General features: G+C 36.1%; 1 protein-coding gene across 4 annotated transcripts in view; it reads left to right on the top strand.

The window, feature by feature from the left end:
* PDE4D (phosphodiesterase 4D) overlaps positions 1-16408 on the top strand; it is a 648147-nt gene that overhangs the window by 459821 nt on the left and 171918 nt on the right. Inside the window, exon 1 of one of the 4 annotated variants that reach the window (XM_069776688.1) lies at positions 2779-3010. The exons of the other annotated variants lie outside the window; for them this stretch is intronic. Coding sequence (XP_069632789.1) covers positions 2922-3010 — 89 coding nt within the window. The 5' untranslated portion in view covers positions 2779-2921. Of the gene's footprint in view, positions 1-2778; positions 3011-16408 lie in introns of those variants that run through there. 4 annotated transcript variants of the gene reach the window in all.

Genomic DNA, 16408 nt, shown 5'->3' with positions numbered 1-16408 from the left:
CTATCACCACACCTGCTTACTACCAAGAGCTTTTCCACTTACATGACTTCAGCTGACCAAAAAAAGAGTCTAATTTCATGTGGGTTTGTGTGCTCATTATTAATTTAACATATATAAAATTTCACATTTTTAATTACAAAAAATACTATTTTGCTATTCATTTATTTGAACCTTTTCTAAAAAAAAAAAAAATAGCAGTAGTTTACCTATCTGGGAGAACAGTAAAATAAATGTTTCTTTAATAATTCACTCTCTGTAGATCCTGTAAACCTGAAGCCATCAATAATGACATACTATAGTGGTGCCACTGACCAGCTAGGAATGTGAATCTGATATCCCAATGTCTGTCAAAAAAGTAGAGCAAAAGTTGCAATCACAAAACTGCATAGAATGTCAAATATAGTTTATTACAGTATGCATTTCTATAAGAGGTCTGGGTTATCACTGAGTGCTATGATTGATTTTGCCTCTTTTATATAAAAACTAGATATTTGTTTGCTCACACTAGTGAGCTATTTTTTCCACAAAACACTGCCTACAAATAGCAACTTCATGTCAGATAATTTTATGTTCTTTGAGTGCTTCTAGAAACGTTCTCTTTTTGTCTTGAAAGAAAAGAAAAAAGGCAGGAAGAGTTGGAGACTTCCCTGTAAAAGTCAAGGTGTATTACAGAGTTATTTGCTCCTTCAGTTCCTTGAATTTCCATAAACACTGTGATTTGTTTTGATACAGTGATCTGCTGCATGCCACTGTATAGTGACAATAAGTGGTTTTGATATCAAGGTATAAATTTAGTCTTTAGTAATCTTGTAAGAAGCTTATTTCTGTGACCTTATTGTGGTTGGCTGCATTAGCAGGTTTAGTGCAATAGCAAAGGAAGGGCACTAAGGAGGAAGAAAGAGAGCTCAAAATAAGCATGTTTCATTCAGTTTTCTTTATCAAAAAAGAAAAAAACCAAATGTTGCTGCTGTATTAATGTGTTGTACAAAATTCTTCTTAGAAACAGAATGTAAAAAGGAAACATACCTGGCAATATTAAGTTACTTAGGATGTAGTTATAGAAATGCAGCCTATCCTGGTTTTATTTGCCAGAAGTTAAACTGATATTGGCAATGCTCACATCCAGTATTATCATTCAGGTATGTTTAAAGTGATCTATTAATCACTCAAATTTTAATGATACCATGATTGTGAAGAAGACTATAGCTTATGATACCCAGAACGCACCTTACTAACCATTGTCACAATGATCACAATTCTATTCCTGTGGAAATTAGATTCTATATTATTATAAATTAATTATATAGTGTATTCTTTAAATTGCTCAAAAATAATGTGACTTATGGCCTGGAAACAATGATTTCACCTATGAATCCCATATATTCAAAACTTATTTCATGGTGTAGAAAGATTTCTTGTCAGTTGACCCTGTAGGGCTTTGACAGTGTAACAAAAGAAAAATGGTTCCTCCAAAGAGCAAAATATACCATATTATAGTTTATTTATAACTTTTCTGAAGAGTGTAGTTTCTCATAGTACCCTTTACCATGAAAATAGCATATTTCATCAGATAATTGATTGATAGATATAACTTCCTCCTGGGAATTTATTTTTCTAATTCTCTGACCTTTTCCAGTAGAGCCCTGAGTAATCCTAAATTTTGATTTTTAACCTTGCTCTGGGTGAATACTCAATTTCTCCTCCATCACCTTTCTCATGAATAGAAATATCTGGGTTAGCTTTGTTTCAAAGATCACCTGAATTAGAGAATCCTCTGCTTACCAGTGCTGGGAGATGGTAGCCACATTCAGAGTTAGTAGAGGAAGTAAAGGTGGCCTTGCTGACATGACCTCAGCTGGTGTCAGAATGAATTGTAGGCAGTTGTTTGCTTTCAACACTGCTAGTGCTAGGCTGAAACAATTGCATGCAAGAGTTGGGGCTTGAATTAAAATTAAAAATAAAAAAACCAAAACAAACAAACAAAAAAAAACAAACAAAAAAGCCAAACCAGCAGAACAAACAACAAAAAGATACTGAACTGGAATGACCCCAGGTAGCAGGGAACTGAGTTCAGTTCTCAAAGTCACTGGTGGTAATTCAGTATGGGGAATGATGTCTTTGAGAAAAGCTGCCAAGAGGCCTGAAAATCATCTACCAGTCTGAGACGTACTTTCTTAGAGTGGCTGATCTCTTGTAGATGATTAAGCCTTTTCAGAAAAGCTACTTAATGTTATAAATTGATTCTCTTTAGAAACCATGAGGAAGGAAGACACACTTGAAGAGAGTTAAGAATTAAACAAAGAGGCAATTGAGGGGTTTGCGGGCATGTTTTCAATAGCAGTTTTACTCCCTGATTACTAGCTCGTTACTGTGCCCAGGGGAACCCATTGGGGGACATGGTGGATTTTGGTTTGGGGTTCTTTTAGGGTGTTTGGGGTTTTTTTCTGCATACTCCTTAGCTGTCTGATGCCAGCCAAAACAGATTGTTCAAATATAATCCATATTAAAAACACTTTCAACAGGCTGTTAAGAGTTTGAAGGCTTTTGTCTGGGCAGCCGTGAGTAATCAGAGCATTGGCTATTTCTGGTCTGCCTTAGTTCTACAGTTCTGTGCTCTTTAGTGGCTGCTCTAACTATCCAAGGGTTTACTATAAGAGTTCTCACTTGAATAATGCGATAAGAGCCCTGAATACAGGAAATGTTCATGCAAAGGGCACGTCTCATGCAGCAGGAAATCCCAGTTATCCCTTCTAGCCTGTGCTCTCAGCCAGCCACATCTCTGCCAAAGCATACCGTAGGAAAAGGACGTTCCCTTACACAGTTACAAGTGCTTCATGATTAGTGCAGGGCACCTCCAGCACAACTGTCCTGCTTCCCCTCAGGGATATATTTTTTAGACGATTTTAGAATTAACTTCGCCAATGGCCTTTCTGTGGGATCCTTTTGGACCTTATACCCCTCGTCCATCTCCAAGAAATAAGATGAGATTTCGCTTTTTGAAGTCCTACAGGTATCTCTTCTAGTGGCTTACGGTGTAACTGACAGTGGTAATAGTTGCAATTGTGGCTCTTTTTTATTCTTCTGTAGGATTATAGTATGGAAAAATTTGGAAATTTCTTGTATTAATTGTGACTCTTTTGAGCTCTTAAAGGCTTTCCTGAACATGTATATCAGGAAAATAATACTTGTTTCTGTGTGATTGGAAAGTATTATAAATAAGTGACCATGGAAGTTCATGGAACTGCACTTTTCAAGCAAATAACAATTTTGAATCTTTTTTGCACTCCAAGTTGGGAAAAAAGTAGATTAACATTTATGTCAGTGTTCTTATAAAAATATTAATTCTAAATATTATCAGAACTTATTATAAGTAAACATATTTAATTATAAATATGACACATAGTACAGCATACCAAATCTGAATTAATATTTATAGTTGAGGGGCTTTTGCATGACCAGAAAACCATGTTTGCTAAAGACTTTTGTGTCAACATTTTAAGAGTAAGTATAACCAATGAAAAAACCAGCAGATTCTATTTTTTCCTTAGCTGTTATTTAAAAATAATAATAGCAAAGTATGCTTTCTATTATTTATCATACTGCTTTTTGCAAATGAACTAATACTTGTTTGCCAGCTTCCTTGCTTTTATCTGTCATAGATGCAATATAAATTTTCAAATATAAAATTCTTAAGAGAAGATTATCCCGTTCGTATATAATGCATTGAAGAACTTACTACATGTTATCTTAATGATAACTTTTTAACATTAATTGATGCAACACAGTCACATTTATTTGGACACGTGTACAATAGCAAATGCCTAAGCAGCTAAATGCTTTGTGTAGGATTATCAATAGCAAACACTGTCTATGTGAGTACCGTAAAAAAAACTGACTAGGTACAGTCCAACTTCTCTCAGTGTTTTCCTTTGCAAAAGCTAGGTTGTTCACACAGAGGGAGCTGGTTTTATCACAAAAAATAATAATAACAGATAAAGGGACTTGAATAGACAATAAAAAGATGGTATCTGTAATAGTTTCTAAAAGTTCAAAACTAGATCATATAGTTCAACTGAGATTCTCTTAAGGCAATCTTTTTATCAGGGATTTTTTGCTTAAAGCAAGCTACTCGTTTCTTTTACAAACTTCTATCAATGTTTCAGAAGCAAAAAGAAAAATATTTCAAGTATCATGTTAATATAGGATCTGATTATTTTGATAACATGTAAATATAGCACATTGTTTAATTTTTCAATCTAACAGAGTGAAAATAGTCTTAGAACTTGTTAATAAAAATAAAAAGCAAGGAACTCTTATCTATAGTCCAGAGGTGTGAATGAATTTTGTCTTACCATAGAGAAAATATTAGATGTTTGTTTTTCAGGAGCTTTAAAGAATTAGTGTGAAGTTAAAGATAATTTTATAAAAACTGGATCATAGTTGTATTATTGAATGTGAGCCATTTTTGTTGTTACTATTTAATTTAAGTTTTAACTGAGAAGAGGATTAAAAACCCTTAATATACATATTGCCATGTCACTGCCATGGCTCCATTCACACTGTAGGTTATATTTAGAAATCCACTACAAAATTTTACAGTACTCAGTCCCCATGTAATTTAATAACCTTGTTTATGTCAACTGACAGTTCTGCTCACGTCACTCAACTATCTGATGTCAAGGGGCTTTGGTTTCTAAATCTGAATACCTGATAGTACCATCCAGGCTTTCCGTAATGAACATTGTTTAGCAATCCATGCTGTTCTACTTCATAATCTTAATTTAAATTGTGAAGTTGGCCATGATTTTGAAATTTCTTTTGCTACATTTTGGGCAAAACCATAGTGTTTCTTCTGTGGGATACTCAGAATCTATTGATTAAATGGACCATTATATTTTAACTTACATATTTAATTTCTGGGAGATTCTGTGATACACTGATGCCCCATTATAGCCAAATAGTGATTTGAGCTGCTTTGCTGATCAGCAAGTTCTGGGGTTTGTATATTTCAGAAGGTGGTGGAAGAGCCAGGCTAATGCAAGTTTTCTCAGAGTATAAAAAAAAATAAGTCTTGAGACAATGCAGTTTTTCTAGGAAGAGATGGAGTGCAGTTCAGCCACTTAAAGCTCCTCTTCCTCTGCCCTCACTATTTAAACCATAGCTTAAAGCCTCAGCAAATTGTACTGAACAAAAAACAGGAAAGCAGACCAAAAAAAACTGGTAGAGATTCACTTATGATTCACTACACACCAGAAGTGCAAGTATTCACAGCATTACAGGTAGAGCCAAGGCGGGAGTGGGTACTTCACAGATAAGGAAACTCAGGAGACCACCAAACCATTTCACAATTTCAGTATGTTTTTGCAGTCTGGAGAAGGAGGAAGGTTGTTTGGTTTTGTATGGAGGTGTGCCCATCCTACTTTCTGGCAGATGAACATTTTTCTAGTCCAATGTAAACAAAATATTTGTAAATCTTTCTTATGTTTCCAGAACTCACAGACAAGCTCACCTCTTTCCTTTTTTCTCTTTTTTTTTTTCTTTCTTTTTAAAGCCTTGAGTCTGTCTAAACTGAAGCACACCTCATTTCCTGAAATGCAGACAGGAATTGTGTTTCCTGCTGCATTTAGCTTTGCTCAGGAAAATACCAGTAGATGTAACTGTAAAAACTGAGTCCTAATAGTAGCACAGTTATGCTTTAGAGCCTCCCAAGAGCCTCTGAAGAATGGATGGAAACAGAAGCCTTCTTCATGACCTCTAAATCCTCTCGTGCATGGATGAAGAACAGCTAAAGCACCTATCAAAATTTCCTGCACATAACTGAGATATATGAATAAGAGCATGGTATATGACACTCAATCCTGCTAGATGCTAAACACTCACACCTGCCACTGCCTTAATGACGGGTCCTCAGGACCACTTAGAAGATCCTCCAGAGGCAGCAGGATGTGTCCTGATTGTCTGGCTGGTCATTAAGTCTTTTTCCACAATGAAGGATTTCTGAATAACTTAGAGTGAAAATCTGTGGAGTATAACCCGTTTGTGGAGACAATTTTGTAGAGATTGTAAGCTCCAAAGTAAAATGGGTGTTACAGAGAAATGACACTGGCAATAATACACATTAAATTGAATAATCAAAGAATTAATAAGTTCATTAAATTATTGCAGTGTCAGAACTACATCTGCATTTGGTTAGCTATGAAGATACACCTCCTGAGACAGTAATCATGAAACTTATATCTTCATATGGAAAAGAAAGAAAGGTTCTGTGTTGTTTTATGTGAGCTTCTTTTGTTCCTTCCTCTGCTTGCTTTCTGTTTTTCTTCTTTGGCTGCCATCTGGCATATTTCCCTGGACTAGAGGAATGATCATGTGGCTGAAGGTACTGCCAATACCACTTCTGCAGCCAGCTGCTCACGGCATTCATACATAAGGAGGCAGATTCCCTTCTGCCAGATAATTGTACTCCAAGCCACTAAACTCTCAGGAGCTGGGCTGGAAAGTGGAATCTCTCTCTGAAACAGCAGTTTCCAGGAATCCTTTCTCTAAAGGGATTTCTTAATTATGTCAAAGCTTTCTTAGTGAGCAGAGTGTAATTTTCCAACATTTTTGTTATTATAAGCCTTGTAGTGAAATGGGAATAGAAACCAGATTAAAGTTTCTTATTTTCTTTATTAGGGATTAGAGTCGCAGCACACTGGTACTGGTTTGGTTCTTTTGACTAGTCATTCAACATTGTCTAGGAAATAAAATATTCGAATGTGTAAGTATGGACTTTTCTAGTGAACGTAGTAAGTCACACAGTTGATTTCATATTCAGCTCAGAAATTCTGTAATTCAGAGTATGCCATGCCACCGTTAAAACGATATTTTGAGTCTCACTCAGACTTATTTTAGACAAATCTGTGTGCCAAAATATCATCATACCCAATTCAGACATTTGGTTATGTTAATTTGAAATCTTGGGAAATGTGGCAAAATGGCAAGGCCTATTGCTAGTCAGCTTAAGTAGCAGTGGGAAAGCAGTTGCAAGAGAATCATACTTGATTCTTGGTGTTGCTGCAGACTTACATCCTTGACAAAAGTGCCTAGAGAGTCTCTGATAATGACTAAATATAAAGAGTCTCTATGCCATTTCCTAAAAGCTGAGAAAGTCAAGTCCCAGTCCATAGGTCCCCAACAGCAGGGAAAAAACCAGAAGACAAGTAACATGTTCAAAAGTTTGAGCTTTTGCTTAAATTTCTCAGACATAGTTGATCCTCACACAGATAGGTTGAGTGAGTCTATCAGAGTGAGAGAGGTTGAGTGAGTCTATCAGAGTGGGACAAGTTGAGTGTGTCAGTGTTTCTTATTGCTGCTTTGGACTAGCGTTACTTGAGTGCTTATTCTGTGGGATTTTGTTGTTCTTGCTACTGCCTTGGAAGTGATTTAGCTAGTGTGAAATAAACAGAAAACAGAAGTACTTCTATAGGTATTTTATCAACAAGGTTTTTCCGAATTATGCTTAAGTAAATTCTAACAGCCTAAGCCAGAGCCTGTATGAATAACCATCAGGAAATGTTCTTTTATACACAATAAAGTAAATTAGGATGACTAGTGTTGCTTTGGTTTACAATAAATAAATGGCTGGGCTTTGCTGTTTGTGGCTGAAACAATCCCCACACAAAGCTGGCCTTCCAGGTTAGGCTGGGAGCAGACACTAGCATCCCTGGGGGTGGAGAAAAAGATTACACTAACCATAAACACCAGGAAATACTCAGTTTGATTTACAAATTTTAGATGTCCATGAATATTTATGTTAATGTCAAGACTATCTGACTTGCAATTCCCTGATGTATAACAAATTCTAGGAGCACTATAAATAGATCTATCATTCAATCTGATACCAAATACATCAGGAACAAGCTGACTCTAGTTCAGCATGTACCATGTCAAAATGTTGCAATTAATTTCTAGAGACTGCATTAAACAAGAATAAAAGTGGTACAGGGGTAGCCTACCAATGTTTTTTTTATGCCACTGTAGAATAAGTTTATGTCCATTGTGGATCTGAATAGATAATTTTTTTATTGCAAAGGAAATTTAAAACCTGGAATTTCTTATTCAAACTAGTAAATACAATTTATTTCTGAGCCCCAGAAACCACTAATATCAACAGGTCATTTTGTGTTTCAGTTGTCTCGATGGAAGCCATATGTGAGTGTTAATTGAAAACTTCTGCAATATGCTAAAAGGAAATTTAAGTCTCTAATGCACCTTTCTTCATGAGACAAAAAAGAAAAAAAAAAGAAGAGGAGAAAAAAAAAGAGATACTCCTGCCCAGCTACTAGAAGTGTCCGTCACACACACGAGTCTGGTGTCCTTAGCTGTAGGCGTTGTTATATTTCATCACAGGGATGGTCCTGCTAGCTAATCCAGCTCCTAGTCTGTGACAGCAGCCAGCAGCAAACATTTGAGAGAGAACAGTAAGAAACTTGGTGGTTACAGTATAATCTTGAGGAAGAATGTCCTCAACATCGTCAGTAGTTCCGTATGTGTGACTACTCCAGAATTCTCTTTATGGTGTGTATTGCTTACCACTCTTGCTCATCAGCTTTCTAACTAATCTACATTTTCAGTGCCTCTTTTCACATGGAAAAATTTTGTGTCCATATCATTCATGTTGCAGATCTCTTAACCCCTTGTCCTATTGCAATGCTTCTTCAAATGCAGAGTGACTAAAAGTAAATCCAGAGCTTCTGATAAGGACACATGGTCTAGATGAATTATAATATTCCTATTCTCATGGAAATAATGTTAATATGTTTCCATTATAATATTTCCATTATTACCTTCTATCTCATTTCTGATGTAGTTTAATAGGCTTGCTGATGAACTAATTTTGAGTCATGAGCAGTAACCTCCCATTCCATTAAATACCTGTTAGTCTCTGTACTGGCCAGACCAGATATTCTGTGTTTTTAACAGTGTTGGAATAATCTTACTTCCATTACTATGTACTTTTCCTCTTGTTCCATGTCTGCCTGTTCTCTTTCCTCATAGAGAATTTTACAAGGACACAGTATTGAGTGCAAGCAACAAAGATCATTGCAGGAGGTAGAATTTCAATCTCACTGGAAATTTTGCATTTCTAAAAGAAAAAAAATCCCTTGTGATGAATAGGAGTTTTACTATGGGAAGAACATTTCCTTTTTTTTAAGATAATGAAATATAAAATGTGATTTATGTTTTTTATAGCCTCTCTTCTTCAGTATTCCTGACTTGTTAGGAGGTTAGAAAGTCCTTCAGGCAAGCTGCCAGAATCTGGGTAACCACAGAAATCAGGGGTCTCAGCGGTAGGAGGAGACAGATGCTTCCCTTCAACATACTCATAAAGTTGGTGATTATATGCGTGTATATTATATATACAGTATGTGCACGCACAGGTGTGTGTGTGTGTGTGTGTATATCCTACATTAAATTGAGCAAACTCTCAGAAGTTTGCCAGGAAGAAGCTGAATACACAGTACTTATTTTATTGTTTGTCCACATGAACTTGGCTTTCCTGTATTTATTTTACCTTTGCAACTTTTCCAGTCAATACTTGGCTTTTTAGTGGCTTAGCTTTCACAGGCTTTGGTACAAATTTGTCTTGAAGTTGTAAAAGCAAAATGACACAGCAGAACAACAGCAAAGCCTTAGAATATCTATCGTCTCTCCCAAGCAGGATCAGATGAACTCCTGTTAATACTAGCTGAAGTTATTTCGCTAGTGAAGAAACCTAAAATGGAAGAAAGCAAAACTACTTAAATGCAATATAATTGCCTCCAGAAGGAGAATGGGAGGCCTCATATTTTCTTGGTTATAACAGACGTAGTGAAGCAAAAAGACAAATATAAAAAAAAGAAAAATAAAAAATAACTCCAGCTCGAGCTACATATGTATTACTCTAATATACCCTATGAGTTATCCTGTGAATCCAACTTTTGCTGGAAAGCAAGTCATACCAAATATTTCAGTGTCTTTATGACACTTCATCTGGAAACAGCATTTCCTTCTCCAAGCTCTTTCCAGACACGACTATGCACCTGCAGCCCTTGTTAACAAGCTGTTACAGAAGTACTAGCACCAAAGAAAAGCACTTGGGCAGGTTGACACTCTTCAATGACAGTCTTTCCACTTGCTTTTTCAGGAACTATATTTGTCCCACATCAGATCTGCTGTGAGAAGCCTCTCACCCGCAGAGAAAACACAGGGAGTTCATGCTCCAAGGGAAAGTTTGCCAGTTTCTTAAATGGTGAATTCTGTGTTTCTGTATATGACCATTTTATGTGTACAGAACACAAGAAGAATGGATGGATGGCTGAAGCTTTCATCCCTTCCAAAGGGGAATGCATGCCTAGGGAACAGTACCTCAGGGTTAGTTGTTTTGTTTTGTGGTTTGGTTGTGTTTTTTTTTTCAAACTAGAAACACTAGAGTCTCTTCTGTTCAATATAAAGTTCTGTTTTCATTCTGATAAACTGAAATGTGGCAATACATGGAACTCATAATTGCCAATTAAAATATTGCAGATAGTGCAGGATCTGCTCCTTTGAGAGTTCTGGTGTAAGGCAGAAGCATCATGTAGCAGTATGCAAATGATGCAGGTTTTTTACCTTAATTCATTTGACACTAATAAGTGTGGATATTTTCTTATGTTTACTTGGTTTTCCTAAGTGTGTGAAACATGTTTCAACTTCTAGTAACCAATTGCATATTTTTTCCGTGCTTTTTGCTCCTTTTACTCATAAAATAAAAAGAAAATGGAAATACAGTCATGCAAAAATTAAATGGGAAAAGCAGAGAAGTCAGCTGTTTTAAGCAACAAAGTTCATCTGTTTTATATTGTGCTTTGGAAGCCAAGCCAAATGTTTCAACATCATTTGCACTCCACTGACCCAATGACTGAGCAGTCAGAAAATTGATAATTTGAAAACTGAGGTATGTCTATAAAACAGTAGAACTAAAATCTGCTGAGTTAGGCTTTTACTTGTGGCAGAGGAGAAAATTAAGTTTCTTCTAAACATTGTGTAAGGAAAACACTCCCCTGAATTTGCTGTGAGATATCTAGAAGTGATGGGTTCCTGAACAGAAGCGTCATTGGCACCTGAGAATCAGGAATAAGTTTACATTATACTAGCAAGTGTGGTTAATCATGTTAGCCTTCTGAAACAAAATATTGATTTTTGCAGATATTTTTCTATTTCAAGTAGAAAGAAAAAAAAAAAAAAAGACATTCCTTTAATTTTTTAACATTAATCCCAGCATCCACATTGGTCCCTTAATGAGGGAATCATGCAGTCTTGATAAGCATGGAAGTTGCAGACTGTATTTGTTACATGTTTCCTCTTGGCCACAGTCTCTGTTTAAGCTCTCTCCCATATGACATAGTGTAGTGTATATTGGAACATGGCATACTTTGAGGCATATCTGAATTTGGCATAAAAATACATGGCGTTCTGTTTTCTGATAAAATCTGCTTAGGATCATAGAAAGCAGAAGGATTTCTAGCCAGAGTGGGTTTACAGTGCAAATACAAGCACATTTTAATGCCAAAATAATACTTACAGTTTATAGATAAGAACAGTAATGATAAAACACAGATGGTATACTAATTTATACTTGGGACCAATAGCAAAATGTAGTGTGATCTCATTAAAAATCTGTTTCAAGATACAGACAAAATTTAATCCTCACATGCAGAGAAACAGATACCTCTGATCCACCAGGGGCTTAAGTTTTGCTGTCACAGTTCTTCCTGCTTGGCTATCCTTGCTAGCATACCTTAAAAAGATATAAAATTTTAACTATGCTGTGCATACTTTCCAGTCTGGACTCCTGAATGCACCAAATAGTAGCCTGCATATCCATATAAAATTTAAATAGAAATACATAGTAATCCAGGTAGTGTCTGTTAAACACATAATCATACCATGCTATGATTGGCTTATCCACACTGAATGTCAAAACCAGTATGTTTCTGTAAAATTTTGATGTGAAAGCTTTTTGAGGTACCTAGATGCTATCAGAAAGTGCTAGCTGGACTGGTTTTAGTGAGTGCCATGTGGGGGGCCTTTATTTTTCCTTGGTTGTATCTACACAGTGAATAATACAGCCCAGGAATCCTTCCAGCTGGTGAACTGGGACTAGCTGGCATCACAAGTCTAATGTCTGTAATGCTAGCCTCTCCTGCTCCTTGGAGCAGAATGTGAGGGGACAAAATACTCATCTGGAGAGGGCCTTGGTCCAGGGCTCAGGTGGTCCATGGTAGCCTCCAAACCAAGAAGGGTTTACTCCCTTTCTGCTCCATTAAAATAAACTAAACACAGGTTTCTACTGCATTATATTATATTCTACTTAATTATATTACAGTACTGTCAACTCCAACTTTTTAATTATGCCTTGGAGAATCACAAGAGTTTGCTTTCTTCTTTGTCCTCAAGAGACAAATCAAAAAGGGTTTCCCCAAAACAGAAAAACCAGGAGCTTTCTTAAGATGCAGGTTGAGATTTTCATCTAATACCTGGACTCTAGGAGCTTTAGGGAAAATAGCTTAGTTTGTGAGACTGGAAATAACATTTCAGAGATTAGCAGGACAGGATAATGCGGCTTCAACAGTCACACCCTGAAAACTTTATTTATCTAAAATTCTACTTTTCACAGCACAGGGAGTGGAAGTGTGACCCAGACTGCTCCACAGGATGCCCTACTCTTTCTTCTGGAGTTCAAAGTAAAAGGTTGTTATGGGTTAGTATAAGGGATTCACCCGGGCTGCTATTAGCGTGCAAAACTCTCCAGCCCCTTCTTACCTGACATTCTTTCAAGATGCAGATTTCCCATCTGTATAATGGGGCTGTTTTAAGATGTTAAGAAAGCAGCAGACAATCCTGGAAAAGCTATGCTCTCTCTTTCCACTGAGAGATTTGCTAAATTTGCACTCTCTTCACCCTTTCAAAGGAACAGTTGATCTTTTACCAAGAAGATATTTCACAATTTGGACCATTCATTTTGAATTAATTTGTCATTTTGATTATAGTTTATAATAGCTAATATAAGTTTGAATGAAGGAGGAGAAAAAGCAGTCAGAGAATGTCAGTGAAAGTTATTTATTACAGTGCAGAACTGTCTGATGGCACTGAAGTTTGCCAGCTTCTTAATTTTGATAAAAAGAAAGAAGTGGATGTTATTAGCAATTTATTATAAATATTATCTCATATGATAACTTCTAAATGGTTTAGATAACGTTTCATTTTGGTACAATCTATTTTTTTGATCCTGGGACCTTTAATTCGCCATTAAATGTCATACACACTGTTACTATAAAAGGATAAGAGTGAAACTGCTTCCAAGTACACACTGTTTCAATAAGACATGAGCTTGTTCATGCCAGCTCTTCGGGTTTACAAAGTCACTTCCCTCAAAATAGCTCCTTTGGAAGTTATGGTAATAACGTAAAGCAATGTAAAGCAGTTTGTGGTAACAATGTAAAGCATTCTTAGGCATCTGCATTTGAAGCCCCACAGCTCTTATCCTAACTTTGGTGCATCATCACCATTTTTGCATTTATACTGGATAGCTTAGTAAAGTGAAGTATGAATGTACTGTTAGAAAGACATTACAGGTCTACATACTTAAGGAAAGGGTTTTTTTTCTTCAATAAATTTTTACATCTGTAGTTTAGGAACATTTTTATATTCAGTATTTTTATGTATAACCTAAATAATGTTTTTTTCAGTATAGCTGTTATCTGTTCCTATTCCTTAATTGAAGTCATTGCAAAATTTCTGCCGTGTTTTTGGAATTTATTTCTGTCTAACAAATTGCCTGCTTTAGTTACCTTCTTTCTGTTTGTTGTGTCACTAAGTATATGTAATAGCACTACAATTTTATTTACCATTAGTAGAGGAACACTTTGTTCATAGCACATTTATGGAAAAAACCTTTATTTTCATGCTTGGCAGGAAAATAAATAAAATGCCTTTAATTTGTGTATTTCTAATAATCTAGTGGTTTGCTTAGGCTTTTTCAATATCTCTTTAAGTTAAAATTCAAAACAGTCTGATATTATTTTTCATCTAAAAATGTTGGGTTGCACAGTAACATCGTAATACCTGTGGACTGAGAGATGCAAAAAAAGCAATGGGTAGTTGCAGAAAATTCAGAGGAGTCACAGAATCAACTTTTACAGCTTTAATATCCAGCTTTAATTTGGCCACATGACAGAAAAATATGGGGCAAAGAGTGGAAAGGAGAGAAGAGCTGTTAGGGGGAGAAAAGCTTGCAGATGCAAGAGGTGGTGTACTACAGTGGCATATGACCACTGTCTAAGCAATCAGTACCAAAAGCTGCATCATACTACTGCAGCTCAATTCTTTTATTTCTCCCTTTTGCAGGGCTGAAATTGTTTACCAGCTGCCTAGAGCCTTTTGATCTGTAGTACCTGTCTTTAGCAAAATAAGGTTTGCAGCAACTTAGGAACATGAGTTCCTGGAGGTGACAATCTGCCCCACTGAGTTACCCTCATGCATACACCTTACTGAGTTCAAGAGATTGAGACATACATTCTCCTTCCCTGAATATAAATTAACCTATTATAATTATTTATATAATATATAACCAATAATTTGTGCAATGGCCAGGCATAGGTCAGAGCCATCCTAGGTTGCCAGTAACAAGCAGCACCTTGATGCAGATTTAGTTTTCAAGGCAAAATTTTATGGCAAATCTCTAGCTGTTTTGTAGACAAACATGGTAGGCCAGCAGTGCTGCCATGCAGAAAGTTCTTCTTCTGGGCCTCAGACCATATTCATAAAATTTTTACAGTGTTGTTTATCAGCTGTATATCTCTCACAGCCACTGTAACTGCAGAAGCATTTATCTAATTTCTTTTTCAAAGCAAATGTACCATGGTGAATTTAGTATCAAGACAAAAGATTTTGTTTGTGGTTCTTGTTGACAGATATTCGGAATTTATAAACTACATGTTAATGCCTCCATCAATTAATTTTAATACAAAATGTGGCAAAAACTTAAAGGCTTTCTAAAGAAGACCTTTTTAGTGAAAGAAATACCATTTAAGTAATGCTACTGGAAACTTAATTTGCAAACTCAGCTGCTTTACTATCCAGGTCACCGAAGTGGCCTGCAAGTGCTGGCATTTCCTGGAATATCAGCTCATAGGACCAAAACAGCATTCCCGCTCTACACATGCCCTTAGGTCTGTACACTTTAAAGCGGGAGGCACTTTAAACCAGTACTACTTGAGCTCCTCCTCTTTGAACCACTGCAAAGTGATCTAGTCAATGCTGTAAAATTTAGGTCATGTAAAATATCACCTTGAAACCTTGCATGTAATCTTCAGTCCTTGTGAGATGGTACAGAAAGTTAGTTTTTGCTGGTGAGGAAGTTGAGAGTGTTTGTTGTTGCTGCTTTCCATTTTCAGTTCAAATACAAAACTTGTACTTAATTTTTCCTCTCCAAAAAAAGAAAAATTCTGGAGGCCTAGTTAAACTACACAGTGCAGTGCAGCTGTAGGACATTGTTCAATGTTGACTATTCCTGATCCTACTATACAGAAGCCAAATACACTATAAAACCAACCACACGTTTTACTTGTAATTTGGTATGCACTCATGAACTGCCTTCTGTAGGACACTGCTACTGTCCTGTGTGTTAGACAGACAAAAGTACAGGGAAGAATTTTCGGGAATTGGATCTTTGACATCTAATTGATTTGGTTCAACTTTGAGACTTGCATGTTTTGTGAGATTTTTGATATATAAAGTAGTAAAAAATTATGAAATAGTGCTCAGGGAAAAAAAAAAATGCTGAGATAGTTCAGCTTCTTGCTAATTATACCAGAAAATTTACAGGGAAAAATGCTTTCCAAGATCCATGTGAAACCATGTTAAATGAGCTGAACTGAACCTATCTTGCTGAGATGACTGTTAGGAAGGTGACATACCATAAATAATTCAGATTTATTAAAACCAAGGAAAGTAACTGGACCGCGAGATGTTTTGAGAATCATTTAGCTTCAAATTCAAATGGATAACACAAAAGTATGGATATCTTCATATTTCTAACTTTTGTATATTGGGAGAGAAAAGTGACAGCAGAGCACATGTGATCAAAGATACACCCCTGAGATATAGAGAGGGTCTCCAGTTGTTCATCCAACTACAAACCTGGTTAATTAAGCTGCAAATGCTTTGGCTCATTCTTCATTATTTATTTTATTTTTTGTTGGTGATAGTTATCATATTTTTAAATAAAACATAGGGCCATATTTGTTAGGTGGGGTTTCTATTGCACTCCTCCGGCAAACTGACTTCTAAAAAAGTATCATAATGTATTATTTGTGATGCTTTTTTCTTTATCAATGTAAATAAC

The sequence above is a fragment of the Haliaeetus albicilla genome, chromosome Z (genome assembly GCF_947461875.1).
Source record: "Haliaeetus albicilla chromosome Z, bHalAlb1.1, whole genome shotgun sequence".
Lineage (NCBI taxonomy): Eukaryota > Metazoa > Chordata > Aves > Accipitriformes > Accipitridae > Haliaeetus > Haliaeetus albicilla.
The sequence above is the reverse complement of the archived record's forward strand: the minus strand, read 5'-3'. Positions and strand labels throughout refer to the sequence as shown.